Source organism: Anomaloglossus baeobatrachus, chromosome 8 (assembly GCF_048569485.1).
Source record: "Anomaloglossus baeobatrachus isolate aAnoBae1 chromosome 8, aAnoBae1.hap1, whole genome shotgun sequence".
Lineage (NCBI taxonomy): Eukaryota > Metazoa > Chordata > Amphibia > Anura > Aromobatidae > Anomaloglossus > Anomaloglossus baeobatrachus.
Window position 1 is genome coordinate 105,385,218 of NC_134360.1, and position 20,000 is coordinate 105,405,217.

Here is a 20,000-nt window from a genome sequence, read left to right on the forward strand (position 1 = left end):
TGCCCTGCATGTGAGTTAAAAGACATGGCGATATCAGGAGAACTATATACTATATTTCTAATTGGAGGTATTAATATAAATGCTACATATTGGGATAGGATCTTGGAGATGGGCATAACCCTTTAATCTGAACACCATGAGTAAAAAAGCAAGTGCACATCATATAAAAATTTTGCGCAGTGCATATTCAGGTCATATACAAAGTAACAATTGGTATTAAACATCCATGTAAGTCAAAACCAGACATGAATCCATAGGACCACAGACAGGTAGCCAGCATAGGTTAATATGAAACACCACAAAACATGTAAGAATAATTATAGGAGCCCAGTGTAGAGGACCGTGCACATTTTTATATAAAAGTCTGAAATCCTTACGGTTCATTTTGTTTAAAAGACAAAAAACAATGGAAGTTTTCCTGCGGGCTCTGCAGGAACCAGGGCCAAAAGGTACGTGCTCTCCTGGAGAACAGCGTATCTTCCACACGTGCGCAGATGGACAAATGTTATCCAAAGTGGATAGTCCCCGTTCCCATTAGTGGGTGTGGAGATGCTGGAGAATGAGCAAACAAACTGACAGGCAGTCCTGGAAACCCAAACCCAGGACTAGGGATATAAAGAGATGATTTCAATTTATTAAAAGGGGTTCACATGATTGGGTCAGCAAGGTCTGAGGGTGCACCAGCAATTTGCCTATTCTTGGGGAAACAGAAGCATATCTGTAGTTTGAAAACCCTTTTCTATTCTCTCTGTTTTACATATTTGTATGTTGCTTTATTTTGCCCTTTTATCTACCCATCTTGAAAGCGCTGTACGCTTTATATTAGAGCCTAAAAGTTTAATACATTTGGACCTTGTATATTAGAAAGAATCAATAGCCTAAGAGTGTTTGGACAGCAGTGCTTATTTTGGGGACTCGTCACACCGTTTGTGGGGTGAGTGGTGGCAATGTATTGTGTATCTGAGGGGAGTGGACTGTGTTGTGGTGATTTTATACTGAATTCAAGATTAAGTGAATAGAGATGGAGTAACCCCCCCTTCAGTCACACCTGAGGCATGTACTGATAAGTGTGTTTGTGACACCCAGCAATAACCCTGAAGCTTTCCAACCATGCTGGAATAACTTGTTAGTACTTCAACCCTTTACTGAGCGAACATTTAAGAATAAAGGCAATACAATCAAATATTAGCAGCCAGGGACAAGAGTAGCAGTTGGGTGGTAAGTCATAAGACTGGGTGTTCAGAAATCCCATGCGTACGTACCACTGATATGCCTTTCTTGCCTTTTTTTTCTTATGTGCTTTCATATACATTATTTACAGTCAGGGCCAGAAATATTTGGACAGTGACACAAGTTTTGTTATTTTAGCTGTTTACAAAAACATGTTCAGAAATACAGTTATATATATAATATGGGCTGAAAGTGCACACTCCCCAGCTGCAATATGAGAGTTTTCACATCCAAATCGTGGAAAGGGTTTAAGAATCATAGCTCTGTAATGCATAGCCTCCTCTTTTTAAAGGGACCAAAAGTAATTGGACAAGGGACTCTAAGGGCTGCAATTAACTCTGAAGGCGTCTCCCTCGTTAACCTGTAATCAATGAAGTAGTTAAAAGGTCTGGGGTTGATTACAGATGTGTGGTTTTGCATTTGGAAGCTGTTGCTGTGACCAGACAACATGCGGTCTAAGGAACTCTCAATTGAGGTGAAGCAGAACATCCTGAGGCTGAAAAAAAAGAAAAAAATCCATCAGAGAGATAGCAGACATGCTTGGAGTAGCAAAATCAACAGTCGGGTACATTCTGAGAAAAAAGGAATTGACTGGTGAGCTTGGGAACTCAAAAAGGCCTGGGCGTCCACGGATGACAACAGTGGTGGATGATCGCCGCATACTTTGGTGAAGAAGAACCCGTTCACAACATCAACTGAAGTCCAGAACACTCTCAGTGAAGTAGGTGTATCTGTCTCTAAGTCAACAGTAAAGAGAAGACTCCATGAAAGTAAATACAAAGGGTTCACATCTAGATGCAAACCATTCATCAATTCCAAAAATAGACCGGCCAGAGTTAAATTTGCTGAAAAACGCCTCATGAAGCCAGCTCCGTTCTGGAAAAGTATTCTATGGACAGATGAGACAAAGATCAACCTGTACCAGAATGATGGAAGAAAAAAGTTTGGAGAAGAAAGGGAACGGCACATGATCCAAGGCACACCACATCCTCTGTAAAACATGGTGGAGGCAACGTGATGGCATGGGCATGCATGGCTTTCAATGGCACTGGGTCACTTGTGTTTATTGATGACATAACAGCAGACAAGAGTAGCCGGATGAATTCTGAAGTGTACCGGGATATACTTTCAGCCCAGATTCAGCCAAATGCCGCAAAGTTGATCGGACGGCGCTTCATAGTACAGATGGACAATGACCCCAAGCATATACAGCCAAAGCTACCCAGGAGTCCATGAGTGCAAAAAAGTGGAACATTCTGCAATGGCCAAGTCAATCACCAGATCTTAACCCAATTGAGCATGCATTTCACTTGCTCAAATCCAGACTTAAGACGGAAAGACCCACAAACAAGCAAGACCTGAAGGCTGCGGCTGTAAAGGCCTGGCAAAGCATTAAGGAGGAGGAAACCCAGCGTTTGATGATGTCCATGGGTTCCAGACTTAAGGCAGTGATTGCCTCCAAAGGATTCGCAACAAAATATTGAAAATAAAAATATTTTGTTTTGGGTTTGGTTTATTTGTCCAATTACTTTTGACCTCCTAAAATGTGGAGTGTTTGTAAAGAAATGTGTACAATTCCTACAATTTCTATCAGATATTTTTGTTCAAACCTTCAAATTAAACGTTACAATCTGCACTTGAATTCTGTTGTAGAGGTTTCATTTCAAATCCAATGTGGTGGCATGCAGAGCCCAACTCGCGAAAATTGTGTCACTGTCCAAATATTTCTGGACCTAACTGTATCTTGTTATTCATGCTCTGTTTGGTGACTTCAGCATTTCTATTATTGGTCTCCTTTGCAGGTACCCAGTAAATGGTTTTGCTCTGGCTCTTATTTACTTTTATTGGCACATTATTCGGAGTATTGCCGTATAGGGTACTGGACGGTCTGACTGTTATCCTGTGAACTCATGTCTGTTTTACAATGTTTTTAAGGGTGCTTTCACACATCCGGCTTTTGTTGTCAGGCACAATCCGGTGAATACTGGGTAAAACTGATCCGGCGCCAGATGCATTTTTATCTTCATTGAATTGTATTAGTGCCGGATTGTGCCTGAGGCGTCAGATCCGTTGTAATGCAGCAAACAACGCATTCCACTGACGGATCCGTTTTTTTTTTTGTTTTTTTTTTAACTAAGCATGCTCAGATGTGTAAATTCCTTTCTGGTTAGAAAATGTGTCGGTCTCTGTGTCGGTCTCTGTGTCGGTCTCTGTGTCGGTCTCTGTGTCGGTCTCTGTGTCGGTCTCTGTGTCGGTCTCTGTGTCGGTCTCTGTGTCGGTCTCTGTGTCGGTCTCTGTGTCGGTCTCTGTGTCGGTCTCTGTGTCGGTCTCTGTGTCGGTCTCTGTGTCGGTCTCTGTGTCGGTCTCTGTGTCGGTCTCTGTGTCGGTCTCTGTGTCGGTCTCTGTGTCGGTCTCTGTGTCGGTCTCTGTGTCGGTCTCTGTGTCGGTCTCTGTGTCGGTCTCTGTGTCGGTCTCTGTGTCGGTCTCTGTGTCGGTCTCTGTGTCGGTCTCTGTTGTGTCGGTCTCTGTTGTGTCGGTCTCTGTGTCGGTCTCTGTTGTGTCGGTCTCTGTTGTGTCGGTCTCTGTGTCGGTCTCTGTGTCGGTGTCTGTGTGTCCCCCCCCCCCCCCCTCTCTCTCTCATACTCACCGGCGCGGCGCTGCACACCTGTTACACTGCTCTGGCGGCTTATCCAGCTTTTGAAAATGCCGGCCGCTTATTATTCCATCTCGTATTCACTGCTTCCCCCGCCTACCAGCGCCTATGATTGGTTGCAATCAGATGAGCCCCCACGCTGAGTGACAGCTGTTTCACTGCAACCAATCACAGCTGCCGATGGGCAGGTCTAAATCTTGCAGTAAAATAAATGATTTAAAAAAAAAAAACAACAAAAAAAAAAACATAAAACGGCGTGCTGTTCCCCCCCCCCCCCCCCCAATTTTGATACCAGCCAAAGTAAAGCCACACGGCTGAGGGCTGGTATTCTCAGGATGGGAGCCCCCCAGCCTAAAAATTATCAGCCAGCAGCCTCCTGGAATTGCCGCATCCGTTAGCTGCGACAGTCTTGGGACTCTACCCGGCCCATCCTGAATTGCCCTGGTGCAGTGGCAATCAGGGTAATAAGGATTTAATGGCAGCCGATAGCTGCCACTAAGTCCTAGGTTAATCATGGCAGGTGTCTCAATCTGTAGTGAAAGTAAATTAACACAAACACCGAAAAATCCTTTTATTTGAAATAAGATAAAGCACCCTCTTTCACCACTTTATTAAAATCCCCAAATACCCCTTCAGGTCCGACGTAATCCACACTAGGTCCCATGACGCTTTCAGCTCTGCTACATCGGAAGCTGACAGGAGTGGCCGTAGAACTCACTGTGAGCTCCACAGATCAACTGAAGGGAGTCACGCTATCAGCGGTGACGTTACTCAGGTTACCCGCGGCCACAGCTGGCTTGTCGGTACAAACTGCTACAACGGATCCGGTTTTTTTTTTGGGTTTTTTTTTTTAACCGGATCCGTCTCATCAGTTTTACACAATCTGTGCCGGATCCGTTGCATCAGGCACACACCGGATTGTGCCTGACGGCAAAAACCGGATCTGTGAAAGTACCCTTAGTTTAATGCTTTAATTTCTTGTGGTTTTTCCAAGTTAAAGCAGATCTGTTCCCAGAATTTACAATACAAACGGCATACATTAATTACATTTCCTAGATCTGATGAGGCTGATGTACTTAACTGCTTTCTAACAGGTAGTAATTAACTGTACATTGAAATCTATCAGCAGATTTCCTCTTTACAAGATATGGATGATGATGATGATTTGGAACTTTCCCACATCCACACCAAAAAGATGAAGTTGGCCTCTGCCAACACTGTGCAGAAAAGGGTAAGTCTGAAATTTAGGGCCAGATTCATTAAGACTGGTTTTCTCCAGTCACTCTAATTCATTAAGAGGCTCGCATTAATTAAAGTATTAATTGTATTTCTTATTAGAGCGCTCCTCCAACAGAAATGTTCTATACGTGGAAACTAAAGTGACATACTTTTTAAAACTTCTTCACGACCTATACCCATATGTTATTGTTGGGAAGGGCTCCCGACCTATGATGTATGGGTACGTCATGGTGATTAAACAGGGTAGAGGAGCTGAGTCCCGGGATTGCCGCTAGGAGCTTGGCTTATGTGCCAGCCGAGACCCAGCTCTCCTAGCCAGGAGTGGTGCCTAACCCCTAAATGCTGCAATCTGTTGATCACCACATTTAGTAGGCTGAAAGAGGTAGCTCCCTCTCCCGTCCAATCCCCGCTCCCACGTTGTCATCGAATAAGCCTGATCGTTTATATAGCAACCCAAGGTCGTGAATGAGCCAGCTTCAGCAAACCTGTTAGTCCCTGCCAGGAGCGTGGCCTCAGGCGTGTCAGTGTCTCACTGACTGATATAATGTATTGCAATGCAGGTGCATTGCAATAGATTGTGCAAGCGATCAGAGTAATAAGAGTTAATGTTCCTTATGAGGACTAAGCAAAAACGAAAAGTAAAAAAAAAAATTACAACTTTTTTTAGTATTTGAAAAAAAAAATCAGAAAATAAAAACAATGAAAATAACATCATACCAATAAATTATGTATATTTAAGTAAAATGAAAGATTATAAAAAATACACACATTTGGTATCGCTGCATCCAGCGCAATCATCTAATCTAAAACAATCTTCCTTTCTCGCCTTTTCATTGGGGGACACACAGTGGGTTATATGGTGTCTCCAGGGAGGCTTGACACTAGGTTTAAAAAAAGAGTTAGCTCCTCTTCCCACAGCATATAGGCCCAGCTAGGCGGGAACTAGCTCAGTTCTTTTTAGTGTCAGCAGGGAGGCTGACACGTCTGGCCTGAGCCCCAGGCCAGCTCATGTTTTTTGTTTATTTCTTTTCTTTGTGATTTTATTCTATTTTTAACAATGGGGCAATACCAGGGTGTGCTCACCCTCGTTCCCCCCGCTTACAGGCAGAGGAAACCTGGCTTGCAAAAGCAGTCAGTCTTCCCTCGCGCCCAAGTGGTCGGGTCTGCGTACCCCTCCAGGCTCCCTGGAAGCACCTCACAGAGGTAGCTCCAGAGTGCTAAGCAGAGCCGAGCACCTGCTAGCCTTGAGCCGAAGATGCATCCCCGAGATCTCCACATCCCAGGACCGACGCGTCTTCAGACGGAGCAAGAGCAGGTAGGGAGACGACGTGTACCCGTCCCCTGCATCCAACCGCCGCCTGAGGAGGCGCCGGTGGGGCGATGCAGGCCGTGTTTCCGGGGAAGCATCATAAATTTAGCTCCCGGCTTCGGCCTGCATTCTTAGCAACGCCCCCTCCACTGCTCCAGAAGCCGCTCCCTCTAGTGGGCCGTCTCTCCCCTCCATGCTGCCAGAGAACACTGGACGCCATTACATGTGGGGAGCAGACACGGGTGAGATCGCCTCCTTGGCTCTGCAACTCTGCAGCACTATATACCGCTCTGCTCAATGGTATATCGCTGTCTTTCTAGCGGTGTGTGTCTGCTGGCTGGCGGTGCATATCAGCTTTTAGTGGTATATACTGACTGTGCCTGCAGGTATATACTGACTGTTTGGCAGTGTATGCCACTTTACTATTGGTATATACCAGCTCTGTATAGCAGTCCCTTTCTAATACTGCTAGTAGCTTCTCACCCACAGTAGTGTAATACTGCTAGAGGCTCACAGTATAATTGTACGTTTGTTGCTGACATGCGTAAACACCGCAAGGGTGATAAAGCTTCCCAGGCATCCTCTATGGACCTGTACTATGCTTGTACCACCTGTGGAAGCTCGTTTCCCAATGGTCGAAGCTATCCACTATGCCGGGGCTGCGGTCGCCCTACTACAATGTCACAACAGGCGTTGCCGGACCAGGGGGGTCGTGCAATCTGTGGGTTCGGCCCCGGCCACTGTTCAGGCAGCACCCCCGTCTGATGAGGCTATCCCTGCATGGGCTCTTCTGATGTCTAAAAGGTTAGATGACCTGGCCGCTCAGATATCTCAGCCTTCCACTGGCTCCCACAGCCTCCCCCCGGCTCAGCTCCCTCAGAGGAGCCCGCCTTCGTCTGGTGTATCATCCCCAGTACGTAAAAAGGCATTCTCCAAAAGGCGCCATTGCGACCGCTCCGCCTCGTCTGACTCACACGATGGTCAGTCTGACTCAGGCTCCGTGACCTTTAGTAGTCACGATTCCCGAGACTCTGACTCTGATTCAGATGTCCCTTCTGAGTCAAGGCATATGGAAGACACTTTAATAGCGGCTGTCAATCACTGTCGATTTCTGATCAGCCCTCGGACCCGACTTCTCAGTCGGCAATCAAGCGAGCCAAGAAGCCTAAGTCCTTTGTCCAGGATCCGATTTTTCATCAAATCATATCTAAACGGTGGGATCACCCTGATAGGAGGTTTAATAAAAAATCCTCCTCTTCATTCGCTTATCCCTTTCCTCCATAAATGGTTAAGCCCTGGTCAGTTCCCCCCCGTTGTGGATCCGCCAGTATCCAGACTGGCTAAACACCCGGTTATGTCTGTTTCAGACAACACGTCTCTCAAGGACTCGTCCGACCGCGCAGTTGAGGCTGCGGTCAAATCTGTTTTCCAGGCTTCGGGCTCCTCTCTGCGCCCCCTGTTTGCCATGACATGGGTGGCAAGAGCTATGAGCGTGTGGAGTAGGAACCTGCGCAAGTGGCTTCGCCCTTGCAATATTCCTTCAGAGGCTCTTGAGATCCTAGATTTGTTCTCTCTAGCCTCTAATTATTTTCTTCACGGCTCCCTAGATGCAGCTAGTTTTTCAGCCCTATTGGCAGCCAACGCTGTTTTTGCCCGCAGAGTCCTGTGGCTAAAGATATGGAACGCGGACAGTGCCTCCAAGAAGTCCCTGTCTACACTCCCCTTCCAGGGTCTTCGTCTGTTTGGAGAATCCCTGGACAAGCTTATATCTGAGACGATGGGTGGTAAAAGTACCATTCTACCACAAAAGCGGCCTGTATCCAAAAATTTTAAAGTCTTCTTGGCGCAGGCAGTCCTTTCAGCCCGCCCCCCAAAAACCATCACAAGGGTCGTCGCAACGCTTAGATCGGGGATCCGGTCCCTCAAGGGACTTCCTGGCGTTCCCACTCCAGGCAATCTAAACCCAAGGGACCTCGCCCCGCGAAGGCCCCTTCAGCATGACGCCGGGTACCCCTCAGAGCCGACTCCTGTTGAGGGCGGCTTCTGCTTTTTCGGGATATCTGGCTAGACCATACTCACAAAGCTTGGGTTCGAGAAATTGTCACCTCAGGTTACAAGATCGATTTCCATTCCCTACCGGCCAACAGGTTTCTCCGTTCTCGGCTTCCAAAGTCCCCAACGCAAAGCCAGGCCTTATGTCAGGCCATAGCCTCTGTGCAAAAAGCAAACGTTATCATTCCAGTGCCCCTGGAACAGAGCTCGGCAAAGGTTTCTATTCAAACCTCTTTGTCGTCCCCAAAAAAAGATGGCTCTGTCCGCCCTATCTTGGACCTCAAACGGCTGAACAAATCCGTACAGATTCGAACTTTCCGAATGGAATCATTGAGAACAGTACTAGCCGCCATGGAACCTGGAGAATTCCTAGCTTCCATAGACGTTCAAGATGCTTATTTACATATTCCCATATGTGTCTCTCATCAACAGTTCCTTCGCTTTGCCGTAGGACACCGTCATTTCCAATTCAGGGCCCTCCCCTTTGGGCTGGCCACTGCGCCTCGGGTCTTCACAAAGGTCATGGCGGCCGTCATGTCCATTTTACACCCCAGAGGCATCCTGGTCGTTCCCTATTTGGACGACCTTCTTGTCAAAGGGAGCTCTCTTCACGTTTGCTCAGAAAGCGTGCAGATTTGCCTAGACACGCTGTCAAGGCTAGGGTGGCTTATCAACTTCAAGTCATTCCTCATCAGCGCATCCCCTTTCTAGGTATGCTGACACACGGCTCAGTCCTGGGTTTTTCTTCCAGAGGACAAGAGGTCTTCCCTGATCCGGGCCGCCCAATCCCTCCGCTCTCACCGTCACACATCCCTTCGGAATGGAATGAGAGTGTTGGGCAAGATGGTGGCGGTCATAGAAGCCGTGTCCTTTGCCCAATTCCATCTACGCCCTCTACAACTGGATCTTCTATCTTCCTGGGACAAGAATCCAGCTTCCCTGGACCGGTCAGTCCGCCTATCTCGGTCTGCGCTCAGCTCCCTCGTCTGGTGGACTCAGGTCTCATCCCTATCTCAAGGGAAGTCCTTCCGCCCGGTCCACTGGCAGGTAGTCACGACGGATGCCAGCCTGATAGGCTGGGGCGGGGGCGGTGTTTTTCCACCACACTGTTTAGGGACGCTGGTCTCCTTCCGAGCGCTCTCTGCACATCAATGTTCTGGAGATCAGAGCCATATTTTTGGCCCTTCAGAATTTTCAACCCCTACTATTGGGCCTCCCTGTTCGGATCCAGTCAGACAATGCCACGGCCGTGGCTTACATCAACCGTCAGGGAGGAACTCGCAGCAAGGCAGCGATGAAGGAGGTATCCAGGATTCTTCTTTGGGCAGAGAAGCACATCCCCATTATTTCAGCTGTCCATATCCCAGGGGTAGACAACTGGGCCGCAGACTTTCTCAGCAGGCAAGGTCTAGCGGCAGGGGAATGGTCCCTCCACGACGAAGTGTTCCATCAGATCACTCTTCGTTGGGGACTCCCGGATGTGGACCTCATGGCGTCTCGAATGAATGCCAAAATACGTCCCTTCATATCTCGGTAGAGAGACCCGCTAGCGCTCGGCTCCGACGCCCTAGTCTTTCCATGGTCGCAGTTTCGCCTGCCCTACATCTTCCATCCGTTTCCTCTCATTCCGAGAGTAATCAAGAAAATCAAAGCGGAGGGCATCCCGGTGATCCTCGTGGCCCCGGACTGGCCCAGGAGAGCCTGGTATCCAGAGCTCCTCCAACTTTTCAGTGACACTCCCTGGCGTCTTCCCGACCGCCCGGATCTTCTGTCGCAAGGTCCAATATTCCACCAGAATACAGCACAGCTGCATTTGACGGCGTGGCGCTTGAATCCCTCATTCTAGCCAAATCGGGTCTTTCTTCCAGGGTAGTTCATACCATGCTTAATGCTCGGAAGCCTTCCTCCGCCAGCATTTACCACAGGACCTGGAAGACCTATCTTTCCTGGTGTGACCGTCATAATTGGTCGCCCCTGACCTTTTCAATCCCTAATGTTCTTGCTTTTCTGCAAGACGGTCTGGACTCGGGTCTTGCTCTCAGTACCCTTAAAGGACAAGTTTCTGCCTTGTCGATTTTTTTTTTTTTTTTTTTTTTTTCTTTTCTTTCCAGAAGCAGCTGGCTTCTCGCCCTCTGGTCCGTACCTTTCTTCAAGGGGTAGTGCATTTGGTCCCTCCTTATCGCCACCCCTTAGATCCCTGGGATCTGAATCTGGTTCTGGGAGTTATTAAACTTCCTCCTTTCGAACCTCTGAGAGAAATCTCTCTTCGACTGTCTTGGAATGTTGCCTTTTTAGTCGCTATTACCTCTATCAGGCGTGTGTCCGAGCTGGCAGCTCTTTCCTGTCGCTCACCTTTCCTGATTTTCCATGATAAGGTGGTCCTTCGGCCTTCCCCCGCCTTCCTTCCGAAGGTCGTATCCTCTTTCCACCTGAATGAGGACATTGTGTTGCCGTCATTCTGCCCGGCCCCGGTCCACTCCTTTGAGAAAGCCCTTCACACTCTCGATCTTGTCAGGGCTCTGCGGATCTACATCTCCAGAACAGCGCCGTTGCGCAAGTCCGATGCCCTCTTCGTCCTCTCAGTAGGACACAAAAAGGGCAACCCGGCGTCTAAATCCACGATTTCTCGATGGATCAGGACTGCCATCTGTGAGGCATACAAAGCACGAGGTGCCATTCTCCCTCAATCTGTGCGGGCCCACTCTACACGAGCAGTGGGTGCCTCCTGGGCTATCCGCCATCAGGCTTTGGCGTCCCAACTTTGCAAGGCCGCTACCTGGTCCAGTGTGCACACGTTTACAAAATTCTACAGAGTGCATACGCATGCCTCCACGGATGCTGCTCTTGGAAGACAAGTCCTTCAAGCGGCAGTGGCCCATTTATAAGTGGCCACTGCTCGGTTCTTGACAGTGTTTTGATATGAGTTCACTGCAGTTGCAGTTGTTAGTCAGCTCTTAGTCTGATGTTATACACTGTTAATAGTTCAGTTCCCACCCAGGGACTGCTTTGGGACGTCCCACTGTCTGTGTCCCCCAATGAAAAGGCGAGAAAGGAAAGGACATTTTTGTGTACTCACCGTAAAATGTCTTTCTTGGAGCCTTTCATTCTGGGACACAGTTCCCGCCCTTGTGGTTTTGGTTATCCTTTTCCTACTGCTTTTACACCAAACTGAGCTAGTTCCCGCCTAGCTGGGGTTATATGCTGTGGGAGGAGGTAACTTTTTTTTTTTTTTTAAACCCAGTGTCAAGCCTCCCCTGGACACCATATAACCCACTGTCTGTGTCCCCCAATGAAAGGCTCCAAGAAAGACATTTTACGGTGAGTACACAATGTCCTTATTATTTATTAAACTGTCACACTAATTATTTGCATAGTGATGTCTAAAACTTGACAAATACAGAAAAGTTCTCAATTTTTTTTTTTTTTGTAAATCAAATTTTGTTCAATTGAAAAAGGCATCTCCAAATCATGAAACATTTATAAACATATATGAACAATTAACAAGGAGAGAAACCATATTCCCTTATAGAAAAATTTTAAAAGATGTCTCTATTACTCGCACTGAATATCCAAATATTAGACGACTTCCACTTAAACAGTTCCATGCTAAATTTGCAGAGCTTCATACAAAAACTATATTAGACAAATAGAAAAAGCAAAAAAAAAGGGAAGGGGGAGAAAAGAAATACGTAAGGGAACGTGTAGATAGAGAGGTAAAAGGAGAAGAAAAAAAGTTGTCTCGTCCAGATGATCACCCCAATCAAAGACAACACAAGACCTTTTGAAAGATTTCTACTAAGAGGAGAGTCAAGCCATCCGACCTCTGAGTTCAGCCATTCAGCCATGTCCGGGGAGTCCCGGAACATAATCCGAGGTGACCACGTATCAAATACCTTGTTAGGACAGACCTCTGGGTAGGTCTATCAAATTTTCCATCCTGAATATGTTGTTAATTTCCAGCACCAGTTCAGCACGTGACGGCGACTTCTCTTGTCTCCAGTACTTCGGGATCAGCCTCCTAGCCGCGGACAATATATGTCTAAGTAAGCCCTTCTTGTACCTGGAGACAGAACTCCCCTAGGAATAGGCATTGCCAGATCCGGCGTCGATGCCACAGGAAATAGTTTCTTGGCTACATTAAGGACTCCATCCCAAAAAAAGTTTTATTGGCGGACATGACCACCACACGTACATATGTGCCCTTCTCCTTTAGGCATAACCAGCATACGTCTGAGATCGGAGGAAACATGGTGCCGATGGCCGCGGGGCTCCTGTACCATCTAGACCAGACCTGGGCAAGGGACGGGCTGTACGTGGCCCACCTACTGTCTGTGACCGGCCCGCCCGTCTTAGCTCAGAGTTGGAGGCGTGGCCTGATCTACGCCTCAGCCCCACTCTCACAGCCGGGAGCTATGTATCCTGCAGTGCAGTGATAAGCAGTGCATTGATAACAACTGCCCCACATCCCCGCATTCTGCCGGCCACGCCCCCTCCTGTTGCCAGTCACGCCCCCTCTCAATGCTGGACACGCACACTCCTCGGATGCCTTCCTTGTCCCCTTTTGCTGCTCTCTCGATGCTGGTCACGCCCCCTTTGCCTGCCCCTTCTACCCAGGATCCTCACGTGACCGGCTCATATCCACAGCGGTCACTTCAAAAATGTCTGTACTGCAACTGAGGTTATGTAAGCCAGTAGCAGCAGGGAGAGTGCAGGAGGGGAGAGTCCAGCATTTGTCTTCTCAGGTCCCCCCTATGCCTGCAATAGAAGAAGCAGACACACAGGGGATTCAGAGAAAGCAGCCAGAGGAGTCTTCAGGCTCTGCTGCTGCAGTGCTGCCAGCTTGGGCCCTAAGCGTCTTCCAGTGTTGCCAGCCTGTGCACTCAGCGCCCCCAGGGCCTATATGGATCCTCCACAGGCCACCACTGACAGTATATATGCTCCACAGGAGACTAGGGCCCGTATGTATTCTCCACAGGCCCCCAGGGCCAGTATATATGCTCCACAGGCCCCCAGGGCCAGTATGTATGCTTGGCAGGCCACCAGGGCCAAGGGCCAGTATGTATGCTCCGCAGGCCACCAGGGCCAGTATGTATGCTCCGCAGGCCACCAGGGCCAGTATGTATGCTCCGCAGGCCACCAGGGCCAGTATGTATGCTCCGCAGGCCACCAGGGCCAGTATGTATGCTCCGCAGGCCACCGGGGCCAGTATGTATGCTCCGCAGGCCACCGGGGCCAGTATGTATGCTCCGCAGGCCACCGGGGCCAGTATGTATGCTCCGCAGGCCACCAGGGCCAGTATGTATGCTCCACAGGCCACAGTAATGTAGTAGTAATTCTCCCTACTGACCTCCATATTTTCATTGAATCTTTGTAATTGAATCTTTGTATTGTTTAACTTACTGTTTTGTTTATGGAGGGTTAGTGTATATAGTATATACAGTATTGGGTAGAACTCAGTTAATTATATTCCTCCAGCCGTCTAAAACATCCCAATTTCTCATGCGGCCCCATGGGAAAATTAATTGCCCACCCTTGATCTAGACAGAACCTTGTAATTCCTCTCCTGTGACACTGTACATGGGGAGGACTTATGAGTAAACTGATATATTTTGGCACACTCCACCACTGAGAAGCTTCTGCCTAAGTCCCGTTCCCATCTAGTCAAGACGGGAGGCTTATCGCTGCTTCCCCAGGCATGCCCTCCAGAAGCATCTTATACAGTAGCGACACGGTATGGTCTGTAGGGTCCTGTCTGAGACACAGGTTCTCAAATGCGGTATGCTGGCGAAAAACAGCTTGGCGCAGCAGGAATCTAATAAAAATATCTGTGCCTATGAAGGAACCAAGCGTCCACAGAGGCTTCCCCCCCCCCTAGGAAAAAAGTCTTGTAAAGGTCTAATACCTTTTTGGGATATGAAGTCAAATATAATTGGGTGCTCAGCCCTTTGCTTGTGTAGGAGAACCTGCCTGCGTGCACCTGCTGGGAACGATGGGTTATTGTATATGGTTAACAGTCCCGGGACGGAAGATATGATCTGCCAGAGAAGTGCCAGGGGGCTGGATGTGCACTGAGAAAATTCCACTTCCTCCCAGTTTTTCATCAACCAGCCATGGAGGTCTAATATGCATGTTCCCATCGAGGCATAGTGATAAAGGCGAAAGTTCGGAAGACCCGTGCCGCCCATTTCCCTAGATCTGCTAATTTGAGAATACGACAAGCTCATGTGCCCATACAAATTTAGTTACAGCGGACTTAAGACGGGAGAAAAACGAAGCCGGCAGTAGCAAATTAACACCTGAAAGAAGTATAATAGTCGTGGCAGGATATCCATTTTAATGGTATTAATCCTACCAAACCATGACAGCTTTGCTCTATTCCACCGCATCAAGTCCGCCTCAACGGTCTTCAGGATACTTGTGAAATTGGTGTCGTATAGTTGGCACGGGTCTGCTGTCAGTTTGATGCCCAAATAGTTTAGACTTACTGACTGCCATCTGAATGGAAAGGAGGACCGAAGCCGTGCCACCTCGTCCAGCGGGAGGGACACATTCAGCATCTCCGACTTATGGGAGTTAATTTTGAAATTGCTCAGGTGGCCAAAGTTACACAATTCTGACATTTATATTTGGGACTATAATAACGGTTATATATAAAAGAATATCAAAAGCGAACAATGCCAGTTTGTGCTCCCAGCCTGATACTGCTACATAGTTACTTAGGTTGAAAAAAAGACCTAGGTCCATCTAGTTCAACCTTCCTCCACCAGTTCTACATTTGGTCACTAAGCCATTTATAACCAACAATGTTATGTGTACTGAGGAAATTAACCAGCCCTTTTTTAAAAGCTTTTATAGTATCTGCCATTACTACCTCTTGTGGTAGGGCATTCCACAGTCTGACTGCTCTAACTGTAAAGAACCCTTTCCTATTTAGCTGTCGGAATCGCTTTTCCACTCGCAGTGAGTGCCCCCTGGTCCTTAGTATTGTCTTTGGAAGAAATAAGTCATGTGCCAGTCCTTTTATATTGACCACACATGTATTTATACATATAAATGAGATCTCTGAGACGTCCTTTTTCTAAGGTAAACATATCTAACTTTTTCAACCTCTCATCATATGGGAGGCCTTCCATTCCTTGTAGTAGTCTAGTTGCCTGCCTTTGAACTGACTCTAACTTCTAAATGTCCTTTTTAAAATGTGGAGCCCAAAACTGGATCCCATATTCCAGATGTGGCCTTACAAGTGATTTATAGAGGGGTAACAATACGTTGGGATCACGGGATCTAATCTCTTTTTATACACCCTAAAATCTTGTTTGCTTTAGCAGCTGCTGCTTGACATTGAGTACTGCTGCTCAGCTTATTTATAATGAGAATACCCAAGTCCTTCTCCTTTTCTGTAGTCACATGTTTACTTCCATTTAATGTATACGCAGTTATAGAATTACTCCGTCCTAGGTGCATTTCTTTACATTTATCAACATTAAATCTCATTTGCCAAGTATCTGCCCATTCTGGCATCTTATCCAGATCTTTTTATAATATTGTACTATCAAGGTCAGTTTTTAATATCCTACATAGTTTGGTGTCATCAGCAAAGACTGTCACTTTACTATCAATCCCATACACAAGGTCATTAATAAAGAGATTAAAAAGAATAGGGCCTAGCACAGATCCCTGTGGTACTGAAAAGAGCCCATTTAGAGAATGTACCATTTATGACTACTCCTTTGTTTCCTGTCTTTTAGCCAATTCCTTACCCAGTTGCATATAGTTTCCCCTAGTCCTTGCTTCTGGAACTTTAGTATAAGGCTATTATGTGGTACAGTATCAAATGTGTTTGCAAAGTCCAAATAAATCACATCAGCTACATTACCAATATCCAGATTTGTACTTACCCCTCATAGAACCCCAATAGATTGGTTATACGCGACCTATCTTTCATGAATCCATGCGGTTTGTCAGTTATTATATTATTTTCTGCAATATATTTTTGCATGTCATCCCTTAAAATGCCCTCAAAAACTTTGCATACTACTGATGTCAGGCTTACTGGATGGTAGTTGCCTGGATCCACCCTCTTACCTTTCTTAAATATCAGTACCACATCAGCAATCCTCCAATCCTGAGGCATCAACCCTGTTACAAGCGAGTCTAAAAAGATGAGGTACAGCGGTCTGTCGATTACGGAGCTGAATTCCCTCAATATTCGTGGATGAATACTATCTGGCCCTGGGGATTTTTCAATGTTTAATTTACTCAGACGTAGGCGTACTTCTTCTTGTGTTAAACTAATTATATCGGGTGGTGAACTTTGATTTTTCACTTGTTGAATGATCCCTGATTCAGTCAGTTCCTTGGTGAACACAGATGAGAAATGCCTATTTAATATCTCAGTCTTTTGTTTGTCCTCTATAACTACCATGTTATTATATTTTAAGGGGCTGATACTATCCTTTGTTTTCCTTTTGGCATTAATGTATTTATAAAAGATTTTGGGATTTACCGTTTTTTTTTGGATTAGAAGACGCACTTTTCCTCCCAAAAAATTTGGGAGGAAAATGAGGGGTGCGTCTTAAAATCCGAATATAGCTTTACCTGGGGGTCCTGTCTGTGCGGCGATTGAGCGGCCGGGTGCCTGTGGCTGCGTGCAAGCGACCGGGTACCTGTGCTTGCGTGCGGGTGGCGGCCGGGTGCCTGTATGCGGGCGGCAGCCGGCATCCATCTGCCGCCCGCACACAGGCACCTGGCTGCCACACGCACGCAAGCAAGCACAGATACCCGTCCTCTTGCACGCAGGGGTGGGCGGGCAGCCGGCTGGCTGCCACTTTGTGGGTGCGGGGCGGGCGGCTGTGCAGCAGGTTACCCAGTTTGTCCACGATCCAAGTTTCAAATGATGGTGCCGGGAGCGGGCGCGTGCTCAGGTGGAGCTCTTGGATGAGCGCTCCATCTGCGCACGCGCCGCTCCAGGCGCCATCATTTGAATCGGGACCGCGGACACTGGGTCACTCACTGCACCGGCCTGCTGCACGACGACGACGCTGCCGCCACCACAGCTGCGGCAACCGCCACGCCCGCCATCACAACCTCTGCCTCCTGTGACCCCCACTTCACCACCACTGCTGCCCCCCTCCGGTAAGAGAACACCGGAGTATAAGACGGACCCAAATTTTATTTTTTTTACCTTTTTTTTTTTCCTTTTTTTTTTTCTATGTTTAAATTTAAGGTGCGTCTTATAATCCGGTGTGTCTTTATAAAGCGAAAAATACGGTAGATTAATGTCATTGGCGATTTTTGTTTCAGTAGCTAGTTTTGCATGTTTGATTTTCTTTTTTACATTTCCTATTGATATCTTTATACTTCTGAAATGCTATTTCTGTATTCTCAGCCTTCAAGATTTTAAATGCCCTTTGTTTTTGTTTTATTTTACTTTGTACAGTCTTATCCATAGTGGTTTATTTTTATTCCTGGAAATTTTATTACCAGAGGGTATAAAGCTTTTTAGAGGACTCTAGTAGTATATCCTTAAACTTACCCCATTTATGTTCCGTATCCCCAGTTACCATGACTTTGTCCCAATCTACGCATTTAAAGGGGTGGTTCACCCATTTTTTTTATTTTCTGTAGGAGTTATACTTACCATTCTAGGCGTCTTCTCCATTGGCTTGTGTTTCCATTTCTGGCACTGAGCGGCGCTATACTGCACGCTCAGTGCCTGTCACATGACCCCCTGGAGCTGTGGCCGCCGGCATCCTCTGACGTCCCGGCATTTCCGGGCTCTCAAACAAGACGGGTACGTCACAGGATGCCGGCGCCACTCAGATTGAGTGACAGGGCTGTGGGCGGTGACTACCGCACGTCACAGCTCAGCATCGAGGGGAGGATCCAGAGGACGTCAGTGTGGAGCCGGAAGCGTCCTGCAGATGGTGAGGCACGGGGCGCAGTGTGCAGTACAGGGGGGGGTTCTTCAGCTGAATCCCCCCCTGCACGTAAGTATCTGATCACACTGTCCACCCGCCCGCTCTGCTGCGATGTCAGGAGAGCGGCCGGTGTCGGGCAGTGTGATCATCTGCTCCTCCCAGCAGCAAGACACTGACAGGCATGTCACCGCTGTGCCATCTGTCCTGCTGCATGGGACCAACTGTCTGCACTCTGTCACCTGCACCACAAGTCACAGAGTGGAGACAGTTGGTGACAGAGCACCTCTGCCCCCCCCCCTCTTCTTTCCCCACTCTCTCTTCCCCACTCTCTCTCTCCCCACTCTTCACTCCCCCCACGCTCCACCCCTCCCCCTCTCTTCTCCCCCCCCACTCAATCTCCCCCCCACACACCACCCCCACACACAACACCCCCCCCACAACAACTCCCCCCACTCTCATCTCCCCCCCCACTCTCTCCCCCCCCTCTCTCTTCTCCCCCCCCTCTCTCTTCTCCCCCCCCCTCTCTCTTCTCCCCCCCCTCTCTCTCTCCCCCCACTCCCCCCCCCCCTCTCTCTCTTCTCCCCCCCTCTCTCTCTTCTCCCCCCCTCTCACTCACTCCCCCCCCCCTCTCTCTCTCCCCCCCCCTCTCTCTCTTCTCCCCCCCCCTCTCTCTCTCCCCCCCCTCTCTCTCTTCTCCCCCCCCTCTCTCTCTTCTCCCCCCCCTCTCTCTCTTCTCCCCCCCCTCTCTCTCTTCTCCCCCCCCCTCTCTCTCTTCTCCCCCCCCTCTCTCTCTTCTCCCCCCCTCTCTCTCTTCTCCCCCCCCTCTCTCTCTTCTCCCCCCCCCTCTCTCTCTTCTCCCCCCCCTCTCTCTCTTCTCCCCCCCCCTCTCTCTCTTCTCCCCCCCTCTCTCTCTTCTCCCCCCCTCTCTCTCTTCTCCCCCCCCCTCTCTCTCTTCTCCCCCCCCTCTCTCTCTTCTCCCCCCCCTCTCTCTCTTCTCCCCCCCCTCTCTCTCTTCTCCCCCCCTCTCTCTCTTCTCCCCCCCCTCTCTCTCTTCTCCCCCCCCTCTCTCTCTTCTCCCCCCCTCTCTCTCTTCTCCCCCCCTCTCTCTCTTCTCCCCCCCTCTCTCTCTTCTCCCCCCCTCTCTCTCTTCTCCCCCCCTCTCTCTCTTCTCCCCCCCTCTCTCTCTTCTCCCCCCCTCTCTCTCTTCTCCCCCCCTCTCTCTCTTCTCCCCCCACTCTCTCTCTTCCCCCCCTCTCTCTCTCTCTTCCCCCCCTCTCTCTCTCTCTTCCCCCCCCTCTCTCTCTCTCTTCTCCCCCCTCTCTCTCTCTCTTCTTCCCCCCCTCTCTCTTCTTCCCCCCCTCTCTCTTCTTCCCCCCCTCTCTCTCTCTCTTCTTCCCCCCTCTCTCTCTCTCTCTTCTTCCCCCCCTCTCTCTCTCTCTCTTCTTCCCCCCCTCTCTCTCTCTCTTCCCCCCTCTCTCTCTCTCTCTTCTTCCCCCCTCTCTCTCTCTCTCTTCTTCCCCCCTCTCTCTCTCTCTCTCTTCTTCCCCCCCTCTCTCTCTCTCTCCCTCTTCCCCCTCTCTCTCTCTCTTCTTCCCCC

General features: G+C 48.5%; 1 protein-coding gene across 1 annotated transcript in view; it reads left to right on the forward strand.

Moving 5' to 3' along the window:
• Positions 1 to 20,000, forward strand: part of POLDIP3 (DNA polymerase delta interacting protein 3) — a 90,633-nt gene that overhangs the window by 1,406 nt on the left and 69,227 nt on the right. The window contains exon 2 of the mRNA XM_075321942.1: positions 5,013 to 5,114. Coding sequence (XP_075178057.1) covers positions 5,013 to 5,114 — 102 coding nt within the window. The remainder of the gene's footprint in view (positions 1 to 5,012; positions 5,115 to 20,000) is intronic.